This window comes from Mesoplodon mirus (assembly GCF_964341445.2).
Source record: "Mesoplodon mirus genome assembly, chromosome: 19".
Taxonomy (NCBI): domain Eukaryota; kingdom Metazoa; phylum Chordata; class Mammalia; order Artiodactyla; family Ziphiidae; genus Mesoplodon; species Mesoplodon mirus.
Genome location: NC_138995.1, coordinates 674,846 through 699,008, shown reverse-complemented (window position 1 = coordinate 699,008; position 24,163 = coordinate 674,846). Strand labels below are relative to the sequence as shown.

General features: G+C 52.8%; 1 protein-coding gene across 9 annotated transcripts in view; it reads right to left on the bottom strand.

Annotated features, from left to right (window-relative positions):
• The window catches only part of ANKRD11 (ankyrin repeat domain containing 11), a 165,630-nt gene that overhangs the window by 28,086 nt on the left and 113,381 nt on the right, over positions 1-24,163 (bottom strand). For 6 of the 9 annotated variants that reach the window (XM_082606349.1, XM_082606350.1, XM_082606346.1 and 3 more), the window contains one exon: positions 2,957-3,098. In XM_082606349.1, the coding sequence (XP_082462475.1) occupies positions 2,957-3,043 (87 nt within the window). In that variant the 5' untranslated portion in view covers positions 3,044-3,098. Of the gene's footprint in view, positions 1-2,956; positions 3,102-24,163 lie in introns of all 9 variants that reach the window. The other 3 variants (XM_082606347.1, XM_082606343.1, XM_082606345.1) reach the window with 1 other exon arrangement.

The window sequence follows — 24,163 nt, the reverse complement described above, 5'->3', positions numbered from 1 at the left end:
GCACAAAACAAAAAATGAGTCCAGCTGGATCACAGACGGAGAGCTTGTAGAGGACGGTACAGGAGACCAGTAGACGACAGAAAAAAGCAAATTAAACTGACGTCACCAAGTGTGAGCACGGGTGGGTCCACCTGACCCAGGCTGTAGGGGTGCAGAACTGTGCAGTCACTTTGACGAACTATTAAACCCTACCTGCTGCCTCCATAGAAAACCCCCAATGTATGTATGTTCACACCACACCTGGACTGGAAAGAACCCAGGTATGTGTCAGCACAGGAATCGGCAGAGAAGCTGCCTGAGCGTCCATCCGATGGACACCACACAGCCACAGAGGAAGAGCCTCCTTCCAACAGCAAGGGCCTGTCCATGGGAAGGAAGCAGAGATCCCCGCCATGAGTCCGCATCCCCTGTGGGTGGGGGCGGGGTGTTACCGCGGGGGCTGCTTGCGGGGGAGGGGAGTGTCCCGAGAACCTGATCTGGATCATCGTGATCCCAGGTTCTAGAAAGGAAATGTGCATTTCTCCTTCACTAAAAGTGCTCACAGAAAGCTTTTAACCCTCAGCCAGAGAGAGTAGGGCAGACATGGCTGAGCCTCCCTCACTAGTACCCAGGCACCGTCACAGGGACCACCGTACACACTCCACAGTGTGTTTATTTCCTCAATGCTAAAAGGATATCTAGACGTCAAGTTCAACCTCTATCACTTCAACCTCCGTGTCAGACCCTGGCACACCCTGACAACTGCCGGGGCGGGGACACAGGTGCAGCCTGCGGCCCAGCAACCAGTGTCCCCCACGGATGCTCCGTCAGCTCCCACACACACGTACAGGGAGAGGAGGGCTGGCTCTTACCCGCACCCCACACACCTGCCCTGGACCCACCTCGACTATGATGAACTGAGTCTTATCTGTAAACGACCAAGGACGACAGAAGCCAGGAGGAACGAGGACTCCATCACCACCAAAAACAGCACAGATAGGCTGATCCGACTGTCCCACCTTCGTTTGCTGAAAAGATGATCCTTTCCCAGTGGAGCAGCCTCAGCGTCTTGGAGACAAGCAGCTGAGCACACACGTGGGTGCCTGTGGGGACCCTGCTCCCCAGGACAGGTGTGCACCTGTCCCCACCGCCCCGCAGCTTCACAGCCAAGGCTGAGGGCCTCCGACTCCCTCCTGCCTTTTCAAGGTGGCTGTGGTTGTGCCATGTCCTTTGAATTTCCATACACACTTTGGAAGCAGCTTATCAGTTTCTCCCCGAAAGCCCTCAGGGCCTGGACCCGCATCTCGCATCTCGACGGCTCTATGAGACTGGCTTGGGGAGCGCTGGTGTCTGAACACTATGGAGCCGCCCATGGCCCGCGAGCCCTGCTCCTCTCCAGCGGCTCGGATCTGCCTGAATTCCCCACAGCAAAGTTCTGCAGGTTTCAGGGTGCACATCTTTCATCAAATTAATCCCTGAAGAGTCTGTAGCTTTGATGCCACTCTACCACACATGTGTTTTTTAAACTTCCACGCCCGACCGCTGGCTAACAGCGCTCAGAAAAGGCACTCTGCACGCTGCTCCGGCCACAGCCTCGCTGCGCAGGCCTCGCGCCCCGCGGCTTCCGTGAACACCTCCTGGGCCTCCTGCACAGACGGCCCTGTCGTCTGGGGGAACGCAGCTGCCCTCTCCGCCCCAGTCAGGGCGCTCCTCTCTCTCAAGGCCTGACCTGTCCCTCCTCTGCAAAACCTGCGTGGACACCTGCCGTGTCACACAGCCATGCCCGGGAGCGCCCAGGGTGGGCAGCACTGCCCTGTGGAGGGGAGGGGGTCGCAGCGGGTGGCGCGTGCTTCAGCCGGCGTCCCGCAGAGAGTGGGGCGTGGTGCGGGGCTGGCTCCTCGGCCAGGCACAGCTTGCTCCTTGGGCCTTTTTCTCCATCTCCCTCTCTGCAATCCCCAGCGTCACCGGGACCACAGGAGTCCACCTGGGACGGCAATACCCCGACCCCTTCGCTGCCACCAGAAGGCTTGTCTGGAGCCCCAAGAGGAGCCGGGGCTCCCAGGGGCTTTGGATCCATGGACCCCTGCCACCCTTCCTGTGAATTCAGCATCTGGACGCGGCCTCCTGCTCTCTCCTCGGTGAATTCCTCTGGGATTCCGGGAACCGGCGCTCCCAGAGTTTCCCAGCCCTGGGAGGAGCAGGGAGCCCAGGGCCTCTTCCCAGACCTGCTCGTAAAACCACGGGACAAGGCAGCAACGAGCCACATCCAGCTTCCACACTGAGGGCTTCTCTGAACCTCCTCCTCCTGGATCAAGGGGGACCGGGCACGGGCCACAGCACCCCACACAGAGCACAGGCAAGGCCACCTTTGCAGGTGGGCCCTCCTTCAGGAAGCCTGTGAGTCTGTAACTCCTGCAGACCAGCCTGGGGGTCCCTCTAAGAACAGTCTGGAGGGAACACTGGGTGTCACAGCTTGTGGAGCACGCAGCACACACCCCTGAGCCCAGGGCACCAGCACATTAACAGGACACAATGATGCAGATTTACAACCCATTTTCCTATTCACATTGGCAACAAGCAGACGGGGAGTACAATTACCCAGCAGCATTTCAAGTCAGCACCACTCGCACGGCTACCGTCAGATTCGGTCTGCCAGCAACCATATGGCAGGAACCCATGGTCCTGAGGGACAGACCGTGGGGCCGAACTGGGGTTCTCTCAGACAGCAATTTCTGTCCACGGACCTAGTGGTTAAAGCTCCACTTTGACCCCCAAATAACAAACATCCTTAAAAAAAGCCAGACGTGTCCTCCACTGGACAGCCACCCAGACCACAGCAGTTCCTCCACTGCCACCCGAAGAGGGTCTCCCGGCACAGACATCGCCCACTGCAGAGGAACAAGCGACAATGACACCCCCAGCCCTCCCCCGGGCCCGGACGAGGTCCACGCGGAGTGGTGGGGGAGGACGAGCTCACCTTTTTCCCGGGCTGCTTCTCCACCATGTCGCTGCTCAGGGAACGCTCTTCCTGCTGTGGGGTTCTAGAACACCCACCCTTGGGCATCGTTTCCTCCTCACCAGGACTTCATTCACGCCGCCATCGCTTCATCGTCAACCGTCTGCTTCAAAACAGAGGACACGGGGTTAAGGTCCGGTGACCCCACATGAAACCCAGGGGCCACCAGTCGGCGATGCACAATGCATGGACGTAGCAGCCTTCCGAAGGGGCCGCTCCTGATGCGCCGGCCCAGCAGGCAGCCCCGGCAGCGGCCCGTCTACCTTCCACGATGGAGAACAGCAGAACCCTGGGGTGCACGCGGGGCCCTGCTCCGGGGGTCGGGCGCCAAAAAGGCCCGGCGGCAGCCCCCCCCCCCGCCCAGCACAGGGTGGTGGTCACACCTCGAGGGCCAGGGGTCACGCCCACCACCTGCTCGGCCACCTGCTGTCACCTGCGCAACAGCCCCCTGGCCCCACCCCCAACAGGAGATCAGGATGAGGGCTCCTCTGTCACTCAGAAAGCACCCAGCACCCCGAACTCCCCAACTCCCGCAAGTAAAATGTCCAGAAGGTAGGCAAGTGACACCGCTGGGGAACGCCCGGAGGAGGTCAGGCAGCTTTGGCGCCCAGTCCTGCACGTGGCCTGAGGCCTTGGCCCCTGCAGTTCCCAGGACACACGCCGTGGTTATCATGTTTTCTGTATTTTATGATGTTTTGGCATCTTCAGTTTGCTTTCTGGGGACAGACCGCCTTCCCACCAGGGCCAGCCCTTTCTTGGCAATGGCTAAGAGCCCCCCACAAAACCACCCACCACCCCACCTACCTCTCACACACAAGCCGGCGACTCCCCCGAACAGAACGCAACCCAGCTACCACGTAACCAGAGACCACCCCACAGCCCGCAGAACTGTCCACTCTGCCCACCGCCTTCCCCATGGAGACCCCAGCGGAGACTCGGGCCGACTCGCTTCTCAACCCCGTCCGCTGCTCCTGACAAGTCTGGTGCTTCCCTGGCGGCCGTGCCGGCACAGCCAGGCTCTCTGCACCTGTACGTGGAGTCTTCTCTGCCTGTGGCCACACTGACCCGCCCCTGCCTGACGTGGACAGCTCTCCCCGCCCCCTGTCCTCCTGTGCTTGCTCCACGCATCACATCCGGGGTGCGTGTGCGCTCAGCAGAGGAACAGGGAAAAGCGTGTCTGCTCCGTCCTCCTGAAAGCCTTCCTCGCAGGCATCCTCCTCAGAGTCAGGGTCAGAGAGCAGTTCACACAGACCGAATCACACCTCTGGCGCCTCGCCGTGTTGGACGAGGTGTTTTGTAAATAGCTCACCCGGAATTAAACAGTCTCTACTCTGTGTGGTTTTGGAAACACACTGTCCAGAAGCGTTCTGGAGTGGCAGCTCCGACCCGCCCTTCACCAGCCTCCGGAGAACCTGTCTCCTTTTCCACGTTAACGGATAAAAGGTTCCCAGAGTGTCCCCTTGGTTCTTCACTGGCCAACACACATCTAACTGTAGGCAGTGGAGGGACCGCGCCACCTCCTGACACCGCCTCCGTGGCACACCACACAGGTGGGCCGGGCTCGGCCTCCACACGTCCCCCACGGCTGCGGCCGGAAATGATGGCTCCTATCTGTGCTTGAAACTGTGAACGCCAAGCTCTCTTCCAGCTTTCCACTACCAGACTGGGCTGTCTCAGCCTGAGGAATGGCATGTCAGAGCCTGACTCAGGACAGCTGCTGAATCTCAGGGCTACCTGGGAACTCATCAGCAATGTTTCCACAGAAATTCAAAGATTATCCGGAAGCGAATGTTTTAAAAACCTCCTGACTGCCTGCTCCCAAGATGGAGACTCAAGCCAAGGAGCCATGGGACGCGCGACCCTCCCGCTCCCAGACGTGAATGCCCCGAGTCTGTTGAGCCCAGGCAGTGGGCACCGAGCTGACCCACGAGTCCTGGACCCTGACCTTGCCGCGTCCAAACCAGGAGGGTGAGTGGAGGGCCGGTCCAGGCCTCAAAAGCTGATGTCACCAAGTGCCCCGTGTCGGCTCTGGCCTCTCCTGGGAAGCCCTGCACGAGCTGCCCAGAGGCTGGGGGCAAGAGGGGGGCCCACTCCTCCAGGGCCTCGGTACCCACGGCGGCCCCCCGAGGCGCACCCCCAGCTTCTGGAAACACCGGCAGACCCTGCGGCTCCTCTAGAGCCTCCTGCTCCACTGCTGTCGTCGGCGTGAAATTTCAACACTACACCCACGTGCACATCTCTGACCCGGGCTCTGGCACATCCCTGCCACCAGGAGACACTCACCACTGCCGTCATTTTGGGTGCAATCCACCAGATGACGGAGGAGGCCCACGCCTCAGCAGGACGTCCGTGTTGGCAGCTGGCCCCGAGTGCCAGGTCTCCACTCTCCGGGGGAGGGACGGCTCGACGGGCCCAGGTCCGCCCCAGCTGTGTCCCAGTCTCACGGGCACACTTCTGGCCTCTCCCCTACGTGCCCAGCAGGACCCTCCCTGAGGCTGCCCAGTCCCTCGGGCTCTACACCACCCTGCGCCCCTCCGCTGGGCAGCCTCTCCTTCCCGCCTGCCTGTCCTGGGCCCGGGGAGACGTCCATTCAGAGGGGCTGTCGGGACAGACAATCTTGTCAAGAGGCCTCCTGTCACAGCGAGGCATGTCCCTCCCCAAAGGCGCTCTGAGCGCCACGGGCACACCCAGCCCCGCGGGCACCGCAACAGGCGACTGCCCCGACCACGGCACCCTCCTCCTTCCCGACACAGCACGGCCCTGCGAGTCCCTCTCCGTGGGCAAGAGGCGCATCTCTCGGGGAAGAGGCTCCTTCCAAACTAACCCTGAGGAAGGTGGGTGGCTGCACACCCGCCGTTCAGCAAACTCCTGCCTTTGCGAGTGACAAGCTAAAAGCAAGACATGAGGAGGAACCTGAAGGCAACTTTACTGGCCTCGTGGGGATCAAAGCTGGAACCTGAGTGGAAAAGGCCACGGCACCGTGGGCCCCAAATCCACGGACAGGGAGAGCCCGGCCCAGCAGCTCCAGGAGGGAAGGCGCAATGGGGCGGGACGAGGGCCCACCGCCTGCCGACCTGTGCCAGCCACCCCCACCCCTCCACCCCCTACCCCAGCGGCCTCGTGCCCGCAAGCTGCAACCACAGGGGCAAAGGAGGCAGCCGGGAGGGAGGCCGAGAGTGCGACCCACAGCAGGAACCACCACCCCGGCCTGCCCGCTCACAGCGGGACAGAGACTGCACCCAGAGCACTATCCTGGGCTCCACAAGGGACACTGGGGCCTACCGGTGTCACCCGAGGGTCCCAGGACGCCCCAAGCCCTCTCCGGCCGGCGTGGCCCAGCACCCGCTGTCACGTGGCCGCGGTGAGCCAGCCGGCGTCCCTAGCGCTGCCTCAATAAAGCAGCAAATGTCGTCCACTGTCGCTCTGCAAACCCTACTCCCTGCCCTCCTGACACTCTGAGCAGATGGACGGTGGGGCTGGCGGGACCACACTAGGCTCTGGAAAAGCCCCTGCAGCAGGGCTGTGGCCACACCGGCTGCGTTTCCATGGGGCACAACTGCTACTTGAAAGACTCTCTCAGACAAGCTATGATTATTAAGGACTGGTAGGTGTTTTCTCAAAAATGAACAAACGGAGGCCATCGCTTCAAGGAAAACTAACAGTAGTTGTGGCCAGCAATAACATTTGAGCTTTCACATGAATTCTGGGAAACTTGTATCCCTTCCATTAGCTTCCTAGCACCCAGCCTGAAGACGGGTCAAACCAGGTTGGTGGTGATCATGAACGGTCCACATTTGGGAAACCCACACACCTCAGGGGACCAATGCTTCACAAGGGAGCCCCCAGGGTCTTCAGATCCCCCAAGTCCAGTCGGAGGAGAACCCACCCCTCAAGTGGAGGCTCCCAGGAGACTCCTGTTCCCTATACATGTCTGTGAGAGGCTGGATCGTTTTCACAGACTTTAAGGAAAACTGCAGAAGAAAACTGCAACAGACGGAGTAAAGGTGCCAGGTATTAGAAAGAGCTGCAGCTATATGAGACAATGCCACTCTTCTCACTAAACTTGTTTTCTTTTATGAGATAGTTACTTTTCAGTAAAAGTTCAGTAAAGTTTACTGTGGGGTCCTCACTGCAAACCCCCAGGTATGTAAGGGACTCAGGGCCCAGCAGCTGAGCACCAGTACAGAGGCTCCCGGGCAGAGGGAACCCAGCTGGAAGTACTTGCTGTCAGGAAACAATGAGTGCAAACCAGGAGCAGGGGCTGGGAAACCATAAAATGATTCCTGTACAGAAGCCCAAATTGGCATAAGAAAAAAAAAGAAAAGGTCTTTAGAAAAGAAAGAACTTGGAACTTCCCTGGTGGTGCAGTGGTTAGGAATCCGCCTGCCAACGCAGGGGACACGGGTTCGAGCCCTGGTCCGGGAAGATCCCACATGCTTCAGAGCAACTAAGCCCGTGTGCCACAATTGCTGAGCCTGCACGCTAGAGCCCGCGAGCCACAACCACTGAGCTCGGGAGCCACAACCACTGAGCCCACGTGCCACAACTACTGAGACTCTGCTCTACAGCTCATGTGCCACAAACTACTGAAGCCCACGCGCCTAGAGCCTGTGATCCACAACAAGAAGCCACCGCGATGAGAAGCCCGCGCACTGCAACAAAGACCCAACGCAGCCAAAAACAAACAAATAAATCAATCTTCCTTCCAAAAAAACAAAGAAAAAAAGAACTCATGCTAATAAACTTAAAATGAAAAGGAAAGGACCTCAAATTGCATAAATATTAATTTAAAAACTTAAAGTCAAAGTTAAAAAGCTGAAGAACAGTACTGGCACAGCCTGATGCTGACAAGGGCCGACCGACAGGCCAAGCGCATGTGCACGGTGACCCATGTTCCGACCACGGAGCCCCCAACCTGCGCCCCTGGCAGAGTCCATGCAGAGAAAGGAAGGTGATTCCCACTCACCCCCACACAGAACCCAAGTACAGACACCGCAGACCAGAGGAGAACAGGCTGCTGGACAACAGGGTGGAGAACACCTTCACAGCCACAGCCTCAAGGTAAAGAAAGAGCCCGCACAACCGGAAACACTGACCATAACGGCAAAGTCTGAAAATTCTGACACTTTATTTTTAAATTTTATTTATTTACTTATTTTTGGCTGCGTTGGGTCTTCGTTGCTGGGCGCAGGCTTTCTCTAGTTGTGGCGAGCGGGGGCTACTCTTCATTGTGATGCGCAGGCTTCTCATTGCGGTGGCTTCTCTTGTTGCAGAGCACGGGCTGTAGCCGTGTGGGCTTCAGTAGTTGTGGCACGTGGGCTCTGTAGTTGTGGCTCGCGGGCTCTAGAGCACAGGCTCAGTAGTTGTAGCTCACGGGCTTCATTGCTCCGTGGCATGTGGGATCTTCCCGAACCAGGGCTCGAACCCGTGTCCCCTGCGTTGGTAGGTGGATTCTTAACCACTGCGCCACCAGGGAAGCCCAGATTCTAACACTTTAAAAACAACAAGTTTTGTTCATTAAAGGTCACCTTCCCACAAAAGAGAGTATTTTCTACACACGTAACTGACAGAAATCTCTTATCCAGCATCTATAAACAGCTCCCACAAATCAGGAAGGAAAAGAGAAAATGTCCACTACAAAAAAATGGAAGTGAGACTCAGGCCTTTCACAAAAGAGGAAATCCAGATGAAAAAATGATCAGCTTCTTTAACCAACAGGAAAATGCAAACAAAAACCAAAATAAGCTATAGAGCATCAGCGAAGATGCAGAACAGAGGAAACGACGCATCCTGATGGGAGCGCGAGCGGAGCCACAGGACCTACCGCGCACGCGCGCCCAACAGCCCACAGCTCCTGGGGCGACACCCAGAGGCCACGCCAGCGCAGGACGCAGGCCAGTACCGCATGCGCCAGCAGCCCCTGTGGGAGCCTGCAACAACCCAACCATCTCACAAGTCAAGGCAAAAAAAAGTTACATTGTATGTTTCCCTAAGTTTCTGAAAACAGTGCTGAGGGATGCTCGCTCAGCTGACAAGACTATTAAAAACATCAAGCAGTGACTATTGTAAAAGTCTGGAGGAGGGTGGGATGGGCAGTCATGCCTGGGAGTGTGACCTGGAGTTTTCTACACCAAGGTCACATGCGTGTATTCTTTGTGAGAATGAAATTGTACATTTTTATTTTGCAGACTTTTGGATATTATGTTACCTTTCACAATAGTAAAGTTTAAAACGCGGGGTATGGACCTGCTACACCCTGGCAGGCGCTCAGGAAGTGGACGGCTAGTTACCAGACCCTGTCCCAGGACGGTCTCCCTGCACGGGGCCCCATGCCCTGTGCAGAACTGCAGCTCCCTGGACACAATGGCGCAGCAGCTCAAGGCTCCCAGCCTGTGGCGAGACCCCCCTCCCTTGCACAGAGCACACAAGCCACTGTAACTGCGCAGTCAGAATGGAAATGAAAACCCGATCAATTAACGGTGAACTAGGAAGGTTGGGGGTGGGGGTTAAAACAGAGGAGGAAAAAGATGTCTTACAGAGAAGGGACCAAGCTGCAGAATAAATGGGAGAAGACAGGGACAGGCCGGCACCCCGAGAGCCCCACAACCTGGTGACCAAGAGCACAGCAGGGGACGAGTCCACACGCCTCCACGGCCGCTCCACGGAGACAAAAGCACAAGCCAGAGAAAGAGCAGACTGAGAACCCAGAGGAGGACAGCCCTGGGGAGGGACAGGATGGGAAAAGTGGCCCTGGGCGGGCACTACACCCACACACCAGGCGGCTGCAGGACAAAAGGGGGAAAGATCCAGCACTGGGACCAGAGGGGGCCCCACAGGGTCACCACATGGAGCAGGCAACTAGAGAGGCCGGTGCAGCTATGCTTGTGTCAGAAACATGCAAACCTGGCTCTGTGTTTGAAAACCGATCCACGCAACCCACCACATTAACAGGTCAAAGAAGAAGAATCACACAATCCTAACAACTGGTGCAGGAAAAGTATTTAACAAATATCAAGGCTCACGATGGAGACTCTCGGCACAACACGGGTCCAGGGAGCCCCTCAGGGTGAGCAGGAGGGTGGACAGCGTCGTCGGCCAGCACCATCCCTAACAGTGAGGCACGGGACACGGCTGCCCTCCCACCACGGCTTCTGGACACGTTACTGGAAGCACTGGCCAGTGAACGAGGAAGAAAGGAAATAAAAGGCAAACAGACTGGAAGGGAAGAAATAACACTTTCTATGTGATAACAATGTGACTGTCTATCTAAAAAATTGCAAGGAATCTACCAAACTCCTGGAAACAGTGAGCTCAACAAGGTTGCCGAATACCAGATCAACACACGAAAATACACCACGTGTCTACGAATTAGCAAGAACATGTGGAAATAGAAATAAAACACAATACCATTTACAAGTGCGTCAAATAAAAATGAAGTGCTCAGGTATAAATCTAAAAAAAAAAAAGTATGAAAACCTGTACAAATTGTAGGAAAAGAAAAAAGAAGAAGAAAATCTTTAAGACCTCGGGCTAGGCAAACAGTTCTTAGACACGACACCAGAAGTACCATCCATTCACAAAGGGAAAAACTGGTCAACTGTATCTCAGCAAAATTAAAACCTTCTGCTCAGTGAAAGACCTAGTTCACAGGATGAAAAGGTAAACTGCAAATCACAAGTCAAAGGACTTGTATGAATAAAAAATAAACAACAATCAAAACAACTGTGAACAACAAACATCCAATTAGAAAAGGGACAAAAGACGTGAAGAGACATTTCATCAAAGGAGAAACATGAGAGTGAGAGCAACTCTGGGAACGTGCCCTGCAGACACAGCTCACCTCCTGGGGGTTTCCAAAACCACACTCAGTCCCACAATTGTTTTAGCATGTTCAACAGCCACTTGTTGGAAAGTGAAATAACACAGAACAGAAAATATCAGGAGGCATCACACACATCATCTCATGAAGAGTTATTCTGTGAACATGTTTCCAGGGTGTGTTAAGGGCAAAGACAGAAATAGACTGTTTTCCTAAATGATGAGAAGCTGTCAGGACACTTCAGAAACAATGGCCTAAGTAGTTAAGGACACAAATCTGTTGCTTTTCTATACTAATAATGAACTATCAGAAAGAGAAAGCAAAAAAAAAAAAAAATCCCATTTTGAATTGCATCAAAGAGAATAAAATACTGGGTTGGCCAAGAAGTTCATTCAGGTTTTTCCATAACATCTTACAGAAAAACCCGAACAAACTTTTTTGCCAATCCAATACCTAGGCATAAACTTAACTATGGAGGTGAAAGATCTATACTCTGAAAACTATAGAACACTGATAAAGGAAATTTGAAGATGACGCAAAGAAATGGAAGGATATCCCATGCTCTTGGGTTGGAAGAATTAATACTGTTAAAATGGCCATATTACCCAAAGCAATCTACAGATTCAATGCAATCCCTGTCAAAATATGTCTGACATTTTTCACAGAACTAAAACAAATAATCCAATCCTAAAATTTACATGGAACCACAAATCTTGCCTAATTGCCAAAGCAATCTTGAGGGAAAAAAGAACAAAGTGGGAGGTATCATGCTCCCTGACTTGAGACCATACTATAAAGCTCCAATAATCAAAACAGTATGGTACTGACACATAAACAGACACTTAGGGACTTCCCTGGTGGCGCAGTGGTTAAGGATCTGCCAGCCAATGCAGGGGACACAAGTTTGAATCCTGGTCTGGGAAGATCCCACATACCGCAGAGCAACTAAGCACGTGCACCACAACTACTGAGCCTGTGCTCTAGAGCCCGCATGCCACAACTACTGAAGCCTGCTCACCTAGAGCCAGTGCTCCACAACAAGAGAAGCCACTGCGATGAGAAGCCCACGCACAACAATGAAGAGTAGCCCCTGCTCACCACAACTACAGAAAGCCCGTGCGCAGCAACAAAGACCCAACACAGACAAAAATAAACTAATTAATTGATTTTTAAAGAATAGACACTTAGATCAATGGAACAGGATAGAGACCCATGCACCTGTGGTCAATTAATCTACCACAAAGGGGCAAGAATATAAATGGAGAAAGGACAGTCTCTTCAATAAATGGTGCTAGGGCTTCCCTGGTGGCGCAGTGGTTGGGAGTCCACCTGCCAACGCAGGGGACACGGGTTCGTGCCCCGGTCCGGGAGGATCCCACATGCCACGGGGCGGCTGGGCCCGTGAGCCATGGCCTCTGAGCCTGCGCGTCCAGAGCCTGTGTTCCGCAACGGGAGAGGCCGCAGCAGTGAGAGGCCCGCGTACCGCAAATAAATAAATAAATAAATAAATAAACGGTGCTAGAAAAACTGGACAGCTACATATAAAAGATGAAAGATTAGAACATTTCCCCACACCATATACAAAAATAAACTAAATATGGATTAAAAGATCTAAGCATAAGACCATAAACCATAAAACTCCTGGAAGAAAACACAGACAGAACTTTCTTTCACATAAATCACAGCAATATTTTTTTTGGATCTGTCTCTAAAGGCAAACGAAATAAAAGCAAAATAAAGGGGATCTAATTAAACTTAAAACCTTTGCATAACAAAAGAAACCATTAAAAAGACAACCTACAGAGTGGGAGAAAACACTTGCAAATGATACAACTGAAAAGAGGTTAATATCCAAAATACATAAACATGAACTCCCTCGCAGTCCAGTGGTTAGGACTCTGCGCTTTCACTGCTGAGAGCACGGGTTCAATCCCTGGTCGGGAAACTAAGATCCCACAAGCCTCGTGGCGCGGCAAAAAAAAAATACGTGTCTGTGTGTGTGTGTATATATATGCGCACACACACACACACACACACACACCATGTAGATACAGCTCACACACTTAAATATCAAAAAACAAACCAACCCAATCAAAAAATGAGCAAAAGACCTGAATAGACATTTTTCCAAAGAAGACACATAGATAGCCAACAGGCACATGAAAAGATGTTCAACATCGCTAATTATTAGAGAAATGCAAATCAAAACCACAATGAGGTATCTCCTCACACCGGTCAGAATGGCCGTCACCAAAGCCTACAAATTACAAACGCTGGAGATGGTGTGGAGAAAAGGGAACCTTCTTTACACCGTTGGTGGGAATGTAAATTGGTGCAGCCACTATGGAGGACAGTATGAAGGTTCCTTAAAAAACTAAGAATAGAGCTACCATATGATCCAGCAATTCCACTCCTGGGTATATATCTGGAAAAAAATGAAAACTCTAATTTGAAAAGATACATGCACCCCAGTGTTCACAGCAGCACTATTTACAATACCCAAGACATGGAAGCAACCTAAGTGTCCATCAATAGATGAATGGATAAAGAAGATGTGGTGTTTATACACACAATGGAGTATTACTCAGTCATTAAAAAGAATGCAATTTTGCCATGTGCAGCAACATGGATGGATTTGGAGGGCATTATGCTAAGTGAAATAAGTCAGACAGACAAAAACACACACTGTATGAGATCACTTATATGTGGAATCTAAAAAATACAACAAACTAGTGACTATAACAAAAAAGAAGCAGACTCACAGATACAGAGAACAAACCAGTGATTACCAGTTGGGAGGGGGAAGGGAGAGGGGAAAGATAGGGAGAGGGGATTAAGAAACACAAACTACTATGTATAAGATAAAGAAGCTACAAGGATATATTGTACGGCACAGGAAATTATAGCCAATATCTTATAATAAATTTAATTGGAGTGTAATCTGCAAAAATACTGAATCACCTGAAACTTATATAACATGGCAAGTCAACTATAGTACTTCAATGAAGAAACAAAAGAGCCCTGGGCTTGTGGTTGGATATATCTGTTTCTCTATCTATAATATATGGAAGTAAACCTTCCTCATGTTAAGAGCTCAGGATGATACCTGACACCTGCCCAGGGCTCTATCAGTGACCGCTGAGTCTCTCAGGCTGGGGAGGTGGGGGCTGAGGATGGAGCCCTTGAAGCCAGTGTTCCTCCAGGGCACTTCCAGATGCTTCTCCTGAAGGAACACCTGGTTATGGGCTTCTGCCTGAGAGCCAAGGTGTGCCCCCCTCTCCTCCTGCCATCACCTCCCTGCCCCCAAAGGGTGAGGTCCTGCCACTTCCGGCGAAGAGCCACAGCCACGGCAGTGACAAGGGGTGGCAGGCACAGGCTCCGCCCACTGTCCTCTCGGTGGTTTATCGCCCACGTCTGCCCCAGGCCTGCACGTGCAGATGGTGGGGAGCAGACACGCAGCGGCGGGTGGCTGGACGCTGCCTCTGCCGTGCATCTCTGTGAACGCAACCGTGGACGTGTTTCCCTCTGCCTGATGACACCGTGGGTAGATCTTTTATCAGTTTCTAAATTAAGAAGCGATGGCGACGTCACAGGAAACTCGACACATTTCCTGCCAGTTGGTTCGAAAAAGCCTTAATTGTTACTTCGATAATGGGTTTCTGGCCACGTGACCATGCAGCCAGGAGGCTTGAAGACTCAGAACCGCCATCCTCAGGGGCGGTGAAGGCCCAGGCCAAGGACACTGCCTCCACCAGAGCCTAAAGCAGCCTGGCTGAATACACACACACGCAAGAGCACACAGCGCACTCACCCCTGAAGGCTGGACGGCCAGGCCCCGTGTGAAAATGCTACCCCCTCCCCACTTCCTGGCACCGTCCCGCAGGGCTCAAATAATAGCCACCACCACCGTGGGAACCCAAACTTCCACGAGGCTGGAGGCACCCTGCCTACAAAGGTGCCTTCCCAGGAAAGGGAGGGGGCTGTGGCTGACGTGGCCCTGGGGGTCCTCCCACTCTGCACAACCCTCAGCACCTCCGTGTCCCCCGAGGATGGTCTATGTGGCCAGAAAAACCAAAGGACCGGTGACAAAAGGATTTCATACAAGTGTAACGTTTTGCATATAAAGGGACATCTTCCCATCAGGAAACCGGACAAATGGGTGGAGACACCAAGCAGAGCATCAAGGTCAAAGTCGAGGGGCTCGCACACCTCCTGCTGCGCAGATGCATCCAGGAGAGGGACCCCAGCTGTCTCCTCCCTCCTGCGGTCTCGGCCCAGTGCCCACACACGGGCAACTCTGAGCAGGGGCTCGTGTCAGGAGACCGGGGCGCCCCATGTCCCATCCTGCAGCCCACACCCTGCAGTGTGCCCCACAGCACATCCTCACCGAGGACGGGAGGCGCCCAGGCCCCGCTCCTCCGAAACTGCTTTTTAAAAAAGCTTGTTGGGCTTCCCTGGTGGCGCAGTGGTTGAGGGTCCACCTGCCAGTGCAGGGGACGCAGGTTCGTGCCCCCGGTCCGGGAAGATCCCACATGCCGCGGAGCGGCTGGGCCCGTGAGCCATGGCCGCTGAGCCTGCGCGTCCGGAGCCTGTGCTCCGCAGCGGGAGAGGCCACAACAGTGAGAGGCCCGCGTGCAGCAAAAATAAATAAACAAACAAATAAATAAATAATAAAAAAGCTTGTTCACATCAGCCTGCTGGGCCACACGCTCTTACGGACACACGTGGCCCGTGTGGCTGGCGGCCCCGCAGCTGGTTATCGGCTCCGCACGTGCAGGCGCGGGTGTGTGCGCGCACTCGCAGCGTCTTAGGAAGGACTGCAGCTCGGCCTCTGAGCCAGCCCAGGAGGGCGCCCTGGCCGGCCGCCAGAGCCGGAGAAGGCCTCCTCCCCTCCCCTCTGTTCTCAGCCCACAGCACAAGCCCGGGCCCAGCGACTGCAGCCTCCGAGGCGCACCTGCCGCCGGACATGCTCAGTGCAGCAGCACCACAACGTGGCCCCACGGTGTCACAGGACCAGCACCAGCACCTGCCACAGGGTGGGCGGTGTCCCCAGATGCGTCCTCCGCTGGGCCCCATGACACACTGTCCCCTGTAGCCCTGCACGTGCACCTGTCCAGGCCGGGCACCGCCGAGGCTGCTCACCCCATCGTGTGCTGCTGAGGTTTCCCCGGGACACAGCCCACCCCAGCCCGGTCATCTGTCACAGGGGACACAGCGGCTAAACTCACACAGCAGCCTGGAACAGAGCTGTCCGTGCTGGCAACACCGTGTCCACCCTACTCTCTGGTTCCTGAAACAGTCTTTTGCAGAAAAAGGCGACCAGAAGAACGATCCTCTCTGCTTCCCTTACGTTTAAATAATCGGCTGGTAATTTCACTCTTTGAATGGCAAGCTTGCCAAGGGGATGCTTGGAGCAAAACAAGCCTGATGAGTAACAACCAAGTCATCCAGAAATAAACCCATAATGAAGCCACCTCCTCTGCCCCAGAAGTCACCATCACCTGGCCTGTGCCCGAAGTCTCATCAGACTTGGGAATGAAAAACCAGGGAGGGACGCGTGTCCACGGTTCCCGACGCTTCACCCTGGAACTTGAGCAGAGGGACGTTCCAGTAACTGCTTGGGTCAACTACACGCACTGCGACCTTCTTCTAAACAGGTTTCCCCGCACCAGACACAAGTAACTCTAAACACACACCCCAGTCGCAAGTCCTGTTTGTAGCGATGGTCGGCCACGTTTCACGTGCTGTTGCTGGGTACCTTTGTGACAACGGGGAGCGCGGGCCCCGTGGCGGGCAGGTGGAGGTCATGGCCTGCCGCCTCCAGGGTCCTGGGAGCACAGGGCACCACTCCCAGGTCTCCCAGCCCTTCCTGGGCACTGGCACCGCCCACTTGGAGCGCAACACACGCTAACACTCGCCCTGGACCCGCCTCCTCCCTGGACCCGCCTCCTCCCTGGACTGCTCACTTTGGCAAAACCCAACAAAAAGCCTCTCCTGGATGGAGCAGCGGGGCTCCTGGAGAAACTGAGCGTTTTTTTCCTTAGTAAGAGGGCACTGAGAGAATATATTGAAAATGCATTTACCCAGACACCCTACTTCCTGTGGGAGGGAGCCTTGTGCACGACAGCCGCCAACTGCAAAGCACGTGTCCACGAGCGAGCGGCGCCGGGTGCACCGTGCCCGCAGGGCAGCGCTGCTCAGGGGAAGGCCCCCCACAGGGGGTTCCCCGCCGCGTCACAGAAGTGCCCTCTCAGTGGCGCTGAGAGTCCCAGGGGTGGGCACACTTACACTGTACACCTAAGACCTGTGCATTTGTTCACGTCTACATTACATCTGAAAGAGGAAAGAGAAAAGCTACACAGTTACCTCACGGCAATACCAGCGGAGGGCTGAACGGCGGGCCCACTCCCAAAGACCCTGCCACGCAGCACCTGTGTGACCTTATTTGGGATAAGGTAACTAAGTGAAGGACCTCAAGGTGAGACCTTCCTGGATGCTCGGGGCAGACCCTCACCCCAACGGCAAGCGTCCTCGTGTCAGAAGGGAGACAGTGCCGCGGCCACGCGCCGAGGAAGGCGTGGGCCGCCAGGAGCTGGAGGAAACGGCGGTGCTGCCCAGGGGTCTGGGGAGGGAGTGTCCTGCCAGCACTGCAACCTAAAATTCTGGCCTCTAGAACTGTGAGGATGCACTTCTGCTGCCTACACCACCCAGTGCGTGGTGACTATTACAGCAGCCGTAGGAACCAACACAACATCTACGCAAGATAAACTCGTGGAGTGCCCTACGACTGGCCACTTGCTCCCCGAAGCCAAGATAAACGACCTCCCCCTGTGTCCTGCAGACCAAGAGAGGCTGCACCCCGCTCTCCACCCTGCTTGGTGTGACCCCTCGGACCCCTAAGGGAAGGCGGCACACCAGCTTCAGGGGTCACCTCCACCCCGAGGAAGGGCCCCAGGCCTGGATCGCTGGCTGCTCCCCTCACCCAGGGAAATGGACTCTGAGCATGGTGGCTCCATGCCAGGGAATGCTCACCACAGAAACCGGGACTTGTTCACAGTAAACTCAACAAGGGCTCAGTTGAGCCGAAGGCAAAAAGCTGATGGGCACTTGCTGCCCCTCCCTGGAGAGGAAGATGGCTGGGATGGGACCCAGAGGGGCCCTCCTCACAGTCCTCACATTGCCGGCGCAGGCTTTCCTCCCTGCTGGGCCCACCCCGGAGCCACCGACAGTGCTAAGACCTGTAAACGGCGATACAAGTACCCACGTGACACCCTCAACACTGCCCCTTAGGTTGCGATGCCTGAAATATGTATTCTCTGGCCCTTTGAGAAAAAGACAGCCAACCCTGTGCTAAACCAAGGCACTGACAGACACAGTAAAAAGCAGGTCACATCAGCAGTCACAGAGAAAAAGCCTGTTTCCACACAACAGCTCTGAGGTCTGAAATGGAAAGGTAAAACCAGTTACAAGATAGGAGGATCTCATTTTTGCTAAAATATAACATGTAATAATAAAATACAATTAATCCACGAAACAAGACTCCAGAAGCTAGTAACACAGGGACCCCCGCGGGAATGTGCTTTCAGTCTTCTTTGTATTTTATGATTTTCCACCATGCATATACACTGCCTCTATCATCTGATTATAGAATCAAACATATGGAACTGCAAACTGCATCCTCAAACCTTATTTAACATTTCATGTTTTACTAATCATTTTACCTACATGATCTGGAAAAACCCTACGAGTTTTGTCCTAGGACAGATATTTTACAGGGTGAAAAACGAAATCCGCACGGTGGGAACAACACGCCCAGAACTAGCAAGCAGGATGCTCGGAGAGTCCAGGGCAGAACCCACGTCCCACCTAGAAACTCCCTCCAGGGCCACCGTCACAAGTCCCGTTCACTCAGGATCAGAACAGAAGGTGACGTCTGACCACTGTGGTGAAAGCCTGGACTGGATCATGAAAGGACCCGGTGGCCTTCCCCTGGACACAGCCAAAGGCATGCCAAGTGGCCAGCTCGGTTCAAACCCTACCATCTGCCAATTAAACACAAAAAACAGTCACAAACAAAAAACCTCACCTATGAAACTGTAATAAAAAAATTACAGACTGGGCAGGCCAGTCAACAGCAGCAAACTGAGGTTAAATTCTAAATTCCCAAAGCCCACGGCACACATTGTTTGAGTCACATTTTCACAGTGTTGAGGGTAAAAGCAGTTCTTTTTCAAACCATTCCAGGAATCCGGAGGCCCCTAAATATGTTTAAAATGGGTTATTACATTTTATGATTTCCTCACAGCAAATATTTTCTATCCTTGGCATTTTATAACAAAGTAACAATGGCTAATAATTTCATTAAAATGTAGAAACATACAGAAAAGTATGAGAAATAACGTAAGAAACATTCATGTATCCATCGTCTGTTCATTTTGCCATATTTGGTTTGGAATTTTTTTATATAAAAATATTACATACATAGTTGGAGCCCCTATGAATCCTGCTATCATTCCTCCTCCTCCTCCTCTCCAAAGATTTTGGATTTTGATGCTAATCATTACCATACATGTTTTCACACTCGTGCTACATGCTACACTGTAAACCTATAAACATGATATGTGATATCTTTACAAGAAACATGTTGCACGGATCTTCATACACCGTTTCCCCTCCAGATTACGCTTTGGGGATTTATCTATGCTTCTGTTAAATATAGTTCTACTTTATTATAACTGCAGCGTGGTATTCATTGTGTGAAAGGAAAAAAAAAAAACCTCTTATTGACGGGCATTTACTTTGTTCCAGCTCTTTGGCAGTACAAACTGCTGCAATGAACATTCGTCTTTACGCTTCTGTACATGTGTACCTAAGAGTTTCTTTTAGGGTTCACAGCTAGAAATGGAGCTGCAAGAAACTAACTAAATTCTTTTAAAACACCTGATGCAGCTTCACACTGCACAGTCATTCACACCATGCCCTCTGTTACTTCTGATGCTGGCATACGTCTTCAGTTGTAAAATTATCAAGAGATCTTGACAGAGAAAGGGGGAAAGGTATTTTGCATGTGACAGAGTTCTTTGTGGAACGCGAGTAGGTTCTACCCCAAAAGTCAATAACCAGGAACTTTCATCTAAATAGAAATTGTAAATTCGAGTGATGATATGAGGCTCTCCCTGGGCCAAACCTCTGAGACGCAGTTCAGGGACAGCTGAGGTGAGGGGACAAGGGTCTGGAGAGCCCTGAGGCTCCAGAAACCGTGCAGGGAAAGTGAGAGGACCCACAGCTTGTAACCCGACACCCAGGGAGTCCATGACCCAAAGAAGGTTGACAGTTTTCTCTTCCTGGAAGTGCACAGTGACATGGCAGGTGAATAGAAGGCGGCCCCAAATGAAACACGAGGACGCTTCACTGTACAAATTCAACCTTCAGAGAGACGGAAAAGTCACCAACACACCCGGAGGAGCATCACTATAATATACATGACTTCAGACTTCTTTAACCCAGGGGAAAAAACCCATAAATCATAACCCAGATCATATGACTAAAATTATTTATATGCAATATTGTAAAAACGTTTAAATGGATATTTCCACTGACAAACATATGAAGCTGAAGTCGGTCATTGTATCTCTAAGGAGGTCGGCTGAAAACAACCACAGAAACGAAGCGGGTCCCCTTCTCTCCATGGGAAACACACTGCAGGGACAGCAACCAGGCAATCAAGCTACAAGGGGGCAGACAACGTGACTGCAACGGGACAGCCTGGGGACCCTTGTGTGAACAGACCCCGCCAGGCGTCCCCCGCCCGGAAGGACTGTGTGGGCAGCGAGACGAGGCTCGTCACCTTGGCAACAGCTCTAAACATATGTGCAGTGATACCAGATGATTCCTGAAAGCTGTAAATAGAGGATAATGGCATAAGAATTCCAGATTAAAGCAAGGACCACCCACCCCCTCCCCTCACTACCCTGCCCACAGCTTAAACCCCACTGGTACCACTCAGAGCAATTCCATGTATGCAAACGTGCTTTTAATTCCCGGATATACCAAACACTGCAAAATTATGTACCTACAGAAGCAAAATATAAGGTCCCCGGATTAATCAGCTTTGCGCAAACTCGTGTACGGACATGAAGTGGCCACGAGAGGCAGCGTCTACAGCAGAGGGCGTGAGCCCACAGCGGCTGCAGTCACTTCAGGGATCTCTGGGTCCTCCCCACACGGTCACCTGAGCCTCCCCGCGCCCTTGGGGCCAAGGTTCCTAGGACCAACTCAGACCTAGCTTCGAAGGAAGAGGCGGAAGTGGGGGCAGGCCCGCAGCCGGAGGAGACCCGAGGGAGGGTCCAGGCCAGACAGTGCAAGATTTCCGGCCTCTGAACCCAGTTCCAACTTGGTTTGAAAAACACAGTCCATTTCATCTTTGGAGAGTTTGAGACTCTGGAACCACATCATGCAGCCCAGGATAAACCAGCATGTAAGCAGGTGTGCTCTTGACAGGCTCGCAGAGAGATGGCTGACATACGCCCAACCGAAGGTGCAAGGGTGTGACTGGGCAGGACTGCAGCACCACCTCCGGGACCGTCAGCATTCACCCCATCACCTTTGGTCTTCTTCCAGCACGTGATGCGGGGAAGAAGAACATGCTTTTCCCCTTTTTCTTCCTACCACATTTTTAAACCATCGTACAGAAAACTAGGCAACTAAATCCTCAATCGTGAGCTGACATTTTTAAGAAAAAAAACAAACTTGATATTTTGTGTTGCAAAAATCTATTTATGGGCCCTACAGATACACTTCTCAGGACAGTCATCATTAAAATTAAATACTAAATATTCCAAGGAAAAAACCAATTGCATGTTAAAACAGAGATGTTAAAAATGTTCCGAGAAATTGTTTTTACAGAATAAGCAAACTTTCGTTTACTTGGAGCGTCCCCCGCACTGATTTCCACCCATGTGGCCAAGGGGTGGAAGAAAGGGAGCAGGTGCGAGGCGAGGAGGCCTGGGCCATCACATGTTTAGAATCCTGGACTCAGGATGCAAAACCAGGAGAAACTGCAGTCACGCCCGTTTGCAAATCTAACTTCCTGAACAGATATACAAAACAACATTCATAAACTCCAGTGCTTTGTTTTAAAGATCCAGATATTTAAACTGCATCTGTGGCAAATTCTTTCAAAGTAAATATCAACTCAGGGCCTCCCTGGTGGCGCAGTGGTTGAGAGTCCGCCTGCCGATGCAGGGGATACGGGTTCGTGCCCCGGTCTGGGAGGATCCCATATGCCGCGGAGCGGCTGGGCCCGTGAGCCATGGCCGCTGGGCCTGCGCGTCCGGAGCCTGTGCTCCGCAACGGGGGAGGCCACAACAGTGAGAGGCCCGCATACCGCAAAAAAAAAAAAAAAAAAAAAAAAAAAAAATCAACTCAGATTTGTCTTTTTGTGAACTTCCTTAAAAGTCACAGTATGCAGGTCCTCTTCTGCACAGGGCTGGGGAAAGGGGGCGGGTGCAGGCAAGCCCCGTGTCTCCTCTCGACAACCTGCTACAGAGGGAGGACCTGGCCCCGAATCCCCTCCAGGGACTAAACTCACATGAGTGAAGATGTGTCCATAGGTGCTACCTGACGAGAAGCGTCCGATAAGCCCTGCACCAGGGTCATTCCCAAAGCTCACTGCTCCTGGTGTTCAAGGAAGCGCCTTGGGCCCTGAGAAAGGGACCCCAGGGCCAGGGAAGGCTCCCTCCCCCGTTCTTGCTCCAAAGCTGATGTAGTAGAGGGAAGGCAGGCCTCCAGGAAACTACGATGACAGGGCTGTTTCTGGGCTGTTTCAGGCCAGGGCATCTGCAAGTCAGACCCTCACAACCTGCGGTGTGGTGTGGCCGTTGACCACGCGGCAAACAACCCGTGCTCACCGGCTGAAATCGTGAGCAAGCCCTTTAATCCGCATCTCGGTCTCCTTGTGTATAAATCAGGAAAAGAACCACTGTCCTGCAGGGCCACGTGGAACCCAGGCAAGTGCCCCGTACACACAGCAACTGTAATTAACGACAACGCCCCACCCCCTTCAGTAAGGGACTGGGTTTAATGATCCATTTCCAATTACATTTGCACTGTGCTTTACTCTCATATGTCATTTTATTTAGAACCCCTAACTAGCCTCAGTTGAACAGATGGTATTGTTTCCACTTTACAAAGGCAGTCAGGGGCTCAGATAATCACGGGGGTGCCCCGGCAGGGCCTCTGAGGACCATCTCTCAGGGTCACGGCCACAGGGTCAGCAGCTCCAAGTGAACCAACCGACACAGATTTTATCCTCTCGGGGATAAAATAATTCCATCTTCCAAAATCACCCCCTGAATAAAGGAGTCTTGTCCTTCCCTTGTCTACAAGCTGCTTCAGAGTCTTGAGGACAAATGCGGGCACTTCTCCACAGCCCGGGCAAGGTGTCTGGGAGACATCGAGAACCACGGGCAGGAGCGAGGGTCGTGGGCCAGCGGAGGCTCGGCCAAGGCCTGCACACAGCAGAGGCCCCAACCCTCAGCCCCATCTTCACCCGCAAGAAACACCAAAGTCCATTTCTCCGGTTTCATTACAAAGGTCCTCATGAAAGATACCAGTAAAGAAGATCATTCGGAAGAAGTGGCAGTTATAGGTGAAAATATATAAACACACACACAACGCAACTGAAACAAGAATGGACACGAAGCGCAAGGAAAGGCAACCTGGGGGGTGTCCCAGGTGGTCTGAAAAGGCTGGCTTGCTACACATCACTCTAACGTCCAAGGTGACCACAAAAAGTGTGTAATTCCCAAATCTGTAGAGGAAATAAAAAGGGAACAGAAAAAGATCTAAAAAGGCAAAATAGGAGAGAAAAAGAGAAAAATCAGAATAAACAAGTACAATGTGAAAGAACTAAATGTTTATTAAGCACAAAAGTAAGAGGACTAAGAAATACAGCTAAAAGACGAAGTCTGTCAGACTGGAAAGGAAAAAGCAATCCACCTAGCTCAGAACGAGCAAGGGATATCAAGAACATAACAACCTAGAAGGATTTCGAGAGAAGGAGAGAAAAGATACATTGCTTAAATGGCGAGCAGAGGAACTGAGGCTGCCACACGACCCAACCCAGAAGGTGATGAAGTGTGTCACTACCTCACAGCAGAGGCTCCTTTCACGAGACACAGAAGACAGCCTCAGAGTAAAGAGCAAAAACTGACACAACAGGGAAGACAGAGCCACAATCACAGGGACAGGCTTTAAAGCACCTTTCAGTAGCTAACGGGCCAAGGAGACAAGCCCAGCAAACACTAGAACACAAGAGACTGGAACACAATAGCCAGCTTGATCCAATG